Source organism: Echinops telfairi, unplaced genomic scaffold, assembly GCF_000313985.2.
Source record: "Echinops telfairi isolate 266 unplaced genomic scaffold, ASM31398v2 ScPeMD7_28;HRSCAF=97, whole genome shotgun sequence".
Classification (NCBI taxonomy): domain Eukaryota; kingdom Metazoa; phylum Chordata; class Mammalia; order Afrosoricida; family Tenrecidae; genus Echinops; species Echinops telfairi.
The window spans coordinates 4229452-4239018 of record NW_022103925.1 but is presented as its reverse complement, the minus strand read 5'-3'; the positions used below and the strand labels follow the sequence as shown (position 1 = coordinate 4239018).

General features: G+C 53.4%; 1 protein-coding gene across 1 annotated transcript in view; it reads left to right on the top strand.

Moving 5' to 3' along the window:
- Positions 1–9567, top strand: part of EVC (EvC ciliary complex subunit 1) — a 68661-nt gene that overhangs the window by 3169 nt on the left and 55925 nt on the right. The window contains exons 2-4 of the mRNA XM_045289480.1: positions 2590–2721; positions 7190–7273; positions 9557–9562. Of these exons, the coding sequence (XP_045145415.1) occupies positions 2590–2721; positions 7190–7273; positions 9557–9562 (222 nt within the window). The remainder of the gene's footprint in view (positions 1–2589; positions 2722–7189; positions 7274–9556; positions 9563–9567) is intronic.

Here is a 9567-nt window from a genome sequence, read left to right as displayed (position 1 = left end):
GGCAAAAGCGGGGCAAAAGCGGACACCATTGATAAAACTCATATCCTGGTGAAATAGCCACATGGCAGCCGAAAACCGTATACCCTGGCTTTTTGTGCATTTTTTCCAAAAATTGGGGTTTTTTAAAAACGCCATGGGATGCGGGGAAAATTAATAAAAATCGGGACTGTCCCACCAAAAGCTGGACGCCTGGTCACCTTACAGTAGATAGCGCTCCTCTATGATGTGAGAATGCTTTGTGCTGCCTCCCCCCGTACCCCACCCCCGGTCTCTGAGTTGATTCCAACTCCTGGCGGCCCCGCGTAGGTCAGAGTAGAGCTCTTCCTCATTGAGTGTGCAGTGGCAGGTTTGGGGACAGTAGATCATCGGGCCTTTCTTCCTCAGCACCTCTGGATGGACTCAGACAGCCGGCCCTGTGCTTGGTAGCTGAGCTCATTAACCCTGTGCACTCACAACAGCAATAAGAAGAACAATCCAAACTCACAGGCACCGAGTCGATTCCGGCTCATAGCAGCCCCCTAGGATCTGGTGTAGCTGCCCCTGTGGGTTTCAGAGACTGTACCCCTTCACAGGAGTACAAGCCTCATCTCTCTCTTTAGGAGCAGCTGGTGGTTTTGAACTGCTGACCTTGGGGTTAGCAGCCCAACACATACCCCAGTTCACCACTAGGGCTCCATCCAACACGAAGATAATTCTTTTACAGATGTAGAGGCTGGACAGAGCTATTTCTACATTTTTCTTTACCTTTGCTATAAATGTATCCATATCCATGAGTATCGTGGAGCTTACGGGGACACTGTTATGAAAACTTCTTAGCTGTCGGCAAACACCTTTAGGGAGTGAGTCACTGGGACTGGAGCCTCACAACCATAGTTTCCAGCGACACCGAGGCCCATTGTCACGACATCGTCCACAAAGACAATACTGGACATCCTACTCGAGTGAGCAGGGTCTGGGGTCCGCAGAGCTCATGGGCAGCCATCTAAGGTGCAGCTACTCCTCTCTCGATCCAGAGCAAAGATGTCTAAGGAAAACTCAAAGCCCCTCAGGACCAATAATGAGAGTAGCGACACCCGGAGGATGGGGGGAAGGGGGGTAGGAAGGGGGGGCCGATGACAATGATCGACAGATAACACACAGAAGGACAAACAGAGAAGTGGGTGAAGGGAGACCGCAGTTGGTGTACGACATGAAAAGAATAGTCATTTATAAATTATCAAGGGATCGGGAGGGAGGGTGGGGAAGGGAGGGGGGAAAAAGGAATGAGCTGATACCAAGGGCTCAAGTAGAAAGAAAATGTTTTGAAAATGATGATGGCGACCTATGTACAGATGTGCTTGACCCAATGGACAGATGAACGGATTGTGATACGAGCTGTAAGAGCCCCCAATAAAATGATTTTTTTTAATGTATGTACCAGGAAAAAAGAAAAAGAAAAATCAAAGCTGTAGGAAAACAATTAGTTCACTGGACTAAAGGAGGCCGTGAACCCCAGCCTCCATGACCCTGGGACCCAAAGAACCAGGTGCTTCCCTGCTGACTGCTCTGAAAGAGATCACAGTAGGAAGTCCTGGATAGAGGCGAGAAAAATGTACAAAATCATTTTAAAAGACAAGGCTCATTGGTCTGATAGTGACGGATAAATAACAGAGCCTGGGGCCCTCAGTCTCCTCCCAAGCCTGAAACCAAATTTGCGCCCATGGCTCAGTTTTCAACCAACCAATGGGCCCGCGAGGGGAGTCCTAATGCCAAGAAGGTACACGTAATTCAGAACAGCCCGCCACGGTAGGTCCACAGGGGCTGCGTCTGTCCAGGGATGACGCTCAGGATGCAGGAAAGGACCGAGAAGGATGGAGGGTCATGGGAACCACAGGGAGGAGGTGGGAATAGTGCTTGTACGTCGGGCCAGAGCAATCCGTGTCCTGAAATAAACTGTGCTTGTACTCTCGCGTGGAAAACCAATTTGCTCTGTAAACCTTCACCCCACACACAATATGAAGTTCAAACAAACAAATGAAACTACAGTTCTCCTTGAGTCCACTCCGAGTCATGGCACCTCCCGTGTGGCAGAACAGGGCTCTGCTTTGCAGTGTTCAATGTCTGGTTTTGGGGGGAAAATCCTATCACCAGGTCTTTTAGCCAGGGAACTTTGAGGCAGATTTGAGCCACCAGCCCCTTGGTCAAGAGCCAGGCTCTTAGCCGTTTGCACCACCCAGGGGACCCACTACCTTAAGAGTAATCCCATGAAATGATGGGTTACCGGGAATTTAGTATATCCTATGTGCCATTTCCTGTGCGGCTCCATTCCTTCAAGGAGCTCAACCTCCAATGGATCCCCCGACCAGAGAGCAAAGTGAGGTGTGCTTTGCTCAGACTATACCCTCAGAGACGCTTTGAGAAGAGGTAGCACCCGGGGTGGGGTGGACTTCTGGGCAGGAAGAGGTGTGACTGGACACACCTCTATGTGGTGGACATCAGCTTCCCGGGGGGCATGGAGGAGGGCACTGCAGGTGTGGGCAAGGGGACAGATGTGGAGAGGTGACACGGAGCTGCCGGACTTCAATGTCATGTCCCCTCTTTGGATTTTAGAAAGACGGTGCTCATGGTCTGCTCAAGCACCTGGAGTCTGGTGAGCAGACCCCCTCGGGATCGGGGACCCCATCACGGAGGAGGAGGAGGAGGAGGGAAGCACAGGCCTCAAAGGACTTGGGGATGCCAGAGGTAAGCTCTCTGAGAGGCTCCCCTGCTGGGACACCAGGTGGATAGCCAATGTAACCCTGGCCACACAGCCTGCATCTCAGAAAGATTTTGTGTCCCAAAGAACAGCTCTTTCGTTTTCCTACCCCCCAAAATAATGATTTTAATCATTTATTTCATATTTGTTGTGTTGTCGTTGAAAACACACAGTTGACACATGAAGAGTATGGGCCCACTTAGACACCATTTTTTTCGGATGTCCTTTGGAGCTCCTCAGCTACAAGGGAGGAGATCATCTCTGCAGTTCTGACTCATCCCGACCCCGTGTGTGCACGAGCACGCCTGCTTCCTGGAACGTAGCAAAGAAGGAACCTGGTTACAAAGTGTCCAGGGGCTAACTGAAAGTTCAGCACTTCGAACCCACCAGAGGCTCCACAGAAGACAAGACCCGATGCCCCGCCCCTGTAAAGATTTTAAAGGCAAAACACAAACCTACAGCCTCTGAGCTGATTCCCGCTCATGGCGACCTATAGAAAACCAGACTCACGGCCATCAAGTGGATGCCGGCACACAGCGACCCTACGGGACAGGGTAGAACTGCCCCTGTGGCTTTATGAGACTGCCACGCTTTACGGGAGTAGAAAACCGAGTCTTTCTCCCTCAGAGCCGCTGGTGGTTTCGAACTGCTGACCTTGCGGTTCATAACTCAATGCGTAACCACTACGCCACCCAATAGGGCAGAGTGTACCTGCTGCCACAGGGTTGTCTAGGCTGTGATCTTGACAACAGCAGACAGCCCAGTCTTTCTCCCTTAGAACCCCCAGGGGGGTTTGAACCACCAACCTGGGTGTGATGAAGAGCGCTGTGCCTTTGGGATTCGCAGTCCTAGATCCCAGCCCTGGCTCTGCCGCTGGCTCTGCTGCGTGATGTTGGACAGGGAACCCTGCTGAGCTTCGGCTTCTCACCGCCACTCCCCCCGGCATCCCCCAGGACCTGCTCCTTGCTGCCACACCACCGCAGCTCCATCAGAGTCTATAAGTCTTTCCACCCCGGGGAAGACAGACTCCCTCTTTCAGGCATGTTTTCCCTGCTCACCATCCAGCTTGTTCATCCGTGACCAAGCTAATCATTGCCAAGAGTTCAGCTAACAAACTGCCTGTTCCATTGACCTCTCTGCCAGGACGCCGCCATTGGGGGCCGTTGGAATGTGCCAGGTCCGTGTGGATAGGACCATGCAGGGCAGGGCGGGTGGAGCCCTCAGATGCGCAGGAGACCAAGTAGACGATCCCTGCTGTCCCTTGAATGAACTCTGCCTTGATCCAGAGTCCCTTCAGCCGAAGCCCATCGGGGCACTCCAGAAAGCTCAAGGCAGGCCGCCCCGGGCTGGCTCTCCCCTGCGGGCTCGTGAGGCCCTCGTCGGTACAGTCTGCCAAGGATCACTCTTGGTCTGCCAAGGTCACGGCTCCACCTTCACCCAGTTATCTGAGCGATTGTACCTCCCCAGCTCAAGACACACTGGAGTTTGAAGTTCCTGGTCAATGTGTGTGCGGCCAGTTTTCCGAGTCATTGACTTGCTTCGGGCAGGAGATCATCTCATCCGAAGAGCCACTGGGGGAAGCAAGACGAATACCAAAGTAAGGGATGCTGTTTGGGCTGCAGTAGAGCATCTCACACGGAGTGAGCAGGGAGGGTGTGGCTCCTACCTCCAAGGAGGAAATCCAGGAATGCCCAGAATCCTCAGGGGCAGGCCATGCCCACACAGAGGCCTCACTGGTTATACCTTGATTGACAGGCCAGGCTCCACCCCTTCACCCTTAATCCTCTCAAGTCCCAAATTGACGCCAGGTTATGTAACTACCACACTCCCCTATGAGGCGTGCCTTTAGGAGAGAGACCGGGAGAAGGCGGTGTGAGGGTGGAGAGAGAGGTTGGAATGGTGCGTGTGATGTGTTTCATGTCTCCATGACTGGGCCAGGACTCTCAGTAGTTCAGCAAGGCCTCCCCATGGTGGGACCTAGGGTCACGTCATCATCTCTGTGATGGATCCTTGTGGGCAGTCAAGTCGTTGTAGGAGGACTGGGGTGGGGTGCACCCACATTTCCTCTAGGATGAGGCCTGTTTCCTATATAAGCAGACTCCGTGGAGAACCTGTTTGCTTCTTACTGGTCTAGATCCTACATCCGGCTCATCGACTTCCGGTTCTTGGGATTTGAGCCCATGGACCGCCATATTGCCTGGGAGCCCTCAGCGGCCTGCTATGATCTTACCTGCCGACCTTGGATTACTGGGACTCTGTAGCCACACACCTGCCTTGCAGGCATTGAATTCCTCTACCTCTGCATCCAGCGACCTGTGGTCTTCCTGCTTCGTCAGCCCGGCCTCCCCAGACACACGAGGCAGGAGAAGCGTCCCGTGCAACATTTGACCCATGGACTGGATTTATCAGTGTTTACAATTGTGTGAGCCTTCTTCTTGAACAATCCATAGAGCTATCTCTATCCCCTAACTTAACCTTCACCCTGACGCAAGGCATCGACAACCCAAGGACGCCAACTCTTGCTGGACCATCGTCTGAAGCTAAGCCAGCAGCTGAGAGCAGCTTCTCCCTCGGAGCCTGAGGAGGAATCCACGTGGCTGGAATCCTGGTCTCGGATTTCCAGCCCACAGAACAGTGAAACAATGCCCAGAATGCCCAGAATCCTCACTGCCCTGCTCAGAAGAGCATCCAAACGAGACGCTCCTGGGACGCCCGTGGTCTGTGCAGCCAGCTCTCCTGGGCACTTGTAAATGCCCCACATTGAAGAAGAAATCAATCCCCTGTGTTCCCCTGTCATGTTCCAAGGTGAATTTAGCAGTTGGGAACCAATAGTGTCTTGGGGAGCTCTTGCTTCAATTGAGGTGAGAAGCACTGAAATCAATTTAGATGCACTGTCATCAGTCAGCCTGCTTGGAACTGTGAAGTGGCGATTTCTCACGGTTAAGCGTGCCAGCCTCCAGCCCAGTGACAAGGGCTGTCTCCTGAGCATTTCTTCAGCACTGACTTTGCAGAGTGCTTCAGGGCCACCGTAAGAGGAGGCAGATGTGCAGAGGATGTGGGCATGTCAGGCAAGAGGGTACACGGGTCCATCTGGCTGCAGTCAGGGAAGGTTTCCGGGAGGAGGTGATCTCTGAGCAGTGTGTTTACGACCACCATTCACAGCCACCCAGTGCTTCTCTTCCCTTCTGGTCTAGTCACTCGGCGGAGTTCGCCTGCCTGCTCCCAGGTGGGGGCATTCCACACCTGTTCACTCTCTGGTAAGGCCAAGGCACAGAGGAGCTGAACGGGTTTGGCTGCCCACAAGGGATATTGCTGATGGCCGCGTAATTAAGGGTGATGGTTTGCCTGACTCCTGGAATTGAACGATATTAAGTTGGCAAATGTTGTTTTAATTCTTTTAATAAAAAGTTTTGCCGAACCGCTTATTTTCGTGTAAAGTCTTGCGTGTACAAGGGGGCTTCAGAAAGATCACGGGAAACTCCCATGACCTTTCACGCCACTTTCCATCGACCTTAGACACCCCTCCAGTTGTCACCTGTGCGTGGGCTTACCCCCTCAACAGGGCCATAATTAATCTTCCACTAAAAAGGGATTCGTGAGTTTAAGAAAGACTCTTGGTGATTTTTGTCATGCTGTGCGAAACTTTATTTCTAATAAGCATTGAAATTAAGTAAAGACTGTATCATTGGAGTTTGGGTTTTTTGGGGGGTTTTGTTGGTATTATCTGTCCATTCATTCACCCATCCATCCACCTATCCACCCATCCACCCACCAGTCATCCACCCATCTATTCATCCACCATCCATCCATATACTCACCATCTGCCTACCCACCATCCACCCGCCATCCATCTACCACCCATCTACCCACCCATCCATTCATCCTCCATCCATCTACCCACCCATCCACCTCCATCCATCTACCCACCCATCCATCCACCCATCCATTCATCCTCCATCCATCCATCTACCTGACATCCACCCATTCACCAGACATCCACCCCCCATACATCCACCCCCCATCCATTTACCCATTCATCCCACTCATTCATCTGTCTGCCATCCATCTATCATCACTCACCCATTCATCCATCTAGCGATCCATCCACTTATCTACCTACTCAATCAACCATCTGTGTACTCACCTATCTGTTTACTCATTCATACACTCACTTATCAAACCACCACCTGTCACTTCATCCTTCACCCAGCCATCCAATCGGCATCCACCCATCTATTCAACCAACCATCCATCTACTGTCCATCTATCCAGTCAACTCTATATCCATCCATCCATCCATCCACCACCTCTCCATGCTTCTGGGGCATGAACACACTCACCTGGGCCTAAGAGCGCTTGTTGCAGCCCCTTCCCGAGATGTGGCACTGGGCCAGCGCCTGGCTGGTTCTCCTTCTACAGAACGCCCCCCACCTCATCTGCTCTCTTTCCTCCCAGGAATGCGAGTTGTCTTTCGACAGCAACATCACAGCGTTTGCGCTGAAGGCCAAAGTCGTCTATCCCATCAACCAGAAATTCCGGGTGAGCGTTCAGAGCTGGGCGTGGGAGATGCAGCTGTTCATCAGGGGGCCAGAGAGTGGGGTGGGAGTGATGAGTGAGACGCCGATTCTGAGTCCTAGTCAAGGGCTCCGTGACATTTTAATAGAGATCCTTTTGAGGCGTTGTAACAAAGCCAAACGTTACGGTTAATCCATCTCGTGGCAGTACTGACAGGGAAGCCGTTACGACCACGTTATCTGAAGGTGGGGGATTACTGCCGTTTCTGTTGTCCCCTGGAACACCAGGGGAAGCAGCCAGGAAGGGCATCCCAGCACCACCCTGCCCTTCTACCACTGACACAAGCACCGATACTGGCAGAGTGACCACATCAGTCCTCTGCCACAGGCCCCAGGGCCCCAGGGCTTCAGACAGACCACTTCCTGTGGGCCTGCAGACCCAAGGAGGCACTCCAAAACCAACCTCCATCACTGCCATCGGTCACTGCTGGCTCATATAGGGCAGGGTAGAACTGCCCCTATGGGTTTCTGAGACTGTAAGTCTTCATAGGAGTAGAAAGCTTCCTCTTTCTGCCAAGGAGTGGCTAGTGGCTTTGTACTGCCGACCTTGCAGTTTACAGCCCAGCGTGTAACCCACGATGCCACCAGGGCTTCTAGCTCCTAGGCACTCTAACCTCGCAGTCATCCTGCGACAGCAGTAGCTCCACTTTACAGCTGTGGCCCAGAGAGATTAATGGCCTGTCCAAGGCCACCAGCTGGAAGTGGCAGAGCCTAAGTCAGCCCAGGCACATAGCTGCAGATCTGACACCTGGAGCCAGGAATTCACACCTGTGGTGGGGTGGGGGTAGAGTCACCTGAAGATGCTAGCCCATGGGCCACAGGGAGCCCTTGTCCCATGAGCTGACCTGTGAGAAAAGACGTTATTGGTCAAGTAAGCAGGAGAGAGACCAGGCGCTCTGTAGGGTCACTGTGAGTCAGAATTAACTCAGTGGCAGTGGGTTTGAGTTTTAGTTTTGATCAAAGCCAAGTAGAAGGAGACCTAGTGGCACACTGGTGTAAGCTAAGCATTGGGCTGCTAACCACAGGTCAGCAGTTCAGACCCACCAGCCTCTCCCTGGGAGAAAAGGTGAGACTGTGGGCTCCCATACAGATTTACAGCAGTTCCACTCTGACCTCGGGCAGTGGTTCTCAACCTTCCTAATGCCACGACCCTTTAATGCAGTTCCTCATGTTGTGGTGACCCCCCAACCATAACATTATTTGCGTTGCTACTTCATAACTGTCATTTTGCTAGTGTTATGAATCGGGCGCCACCTGTGAAACCCAAAGGGGTCGCGACCCACAGGTTGAGAACCGCTGCGCCAGGGTCTCTGGGACTCGGAGTGGACTCAGAAGCAGTGGGTTTGGGTTTGGGTTTGGGTCCCACTCCTGGTGTGCAAGTGGACAGGCTCCGCAGTCCCCGCTTTGGCCTCATTCCCAATCCAGCCTCGGCCGTTTCCTAACGTCCTGCCTGCCTCAGTCTCACCTGTGAGATGCGAGTGGAGGCTGGAGCAGTGCCTGCTCCGTCCAGGTGCCCTGAGCTAAAACGGGAGCCTGCACAGGAGGGCTGAGAGAAGTGTGTGTGACAGGCGTGTTGAGTGCTTGTAGGGGGTTGGGAGTTCGGGGCTTTTAAAATTATTACAGTAAGTCCCTGGGCTAGGTGCCTCGAGCTTAACGCTCCATCCCTGCCCCTCTCAACAAAACCCAGTGCGGTCGAGCTGATGCCGGCTCATAGTGAGCCTGCAGGACAGGGCAGAACTGCCCCCTATGAGTTTCCAAGACTGTAATGGTTCAGGGGAGTAGAAAGCCCCATCTTTCTCCCTTGGAGTGGCTGGAAGTTTTGAACGGGGCTGGGCAGAGGGGAGGCTCCAGGGTCAGTGTGGGGAGGGTGTTGTAGGCAGAGGCCCAGGCCTGAGGCTCGAGGTCCTGGTCAAGGAGCTGTGAGCCTATCCGGAGGGCTGTGGGGGTGACCTGGAAGGCCCCAGGCCCTGGAGGTGGAGGTGCACTAGGTAGCCATCAGATCTGGGCCTGGGAAGGCCTGGGATCCTGGCCAGCAGCAGAGAGGTGGGGGAGGGACCATAAGCAGAGCTGGTAGCAGGCATTCCAGAGAAAGGTCACCAGTGCCCAGGGGCTGTTCTCTTGGGGACACATGAGGGCGCAAGTTGTGACCAGGGCCCTGGCAGTCAGCTCCACCAGCCCTTCCTGTGGGCCACTCTCAGATGTCTCTGGGGTCCCTGGGATTCACCCAGTGACTTCTCCTCGGCCGCAGCCCCTTGCCGA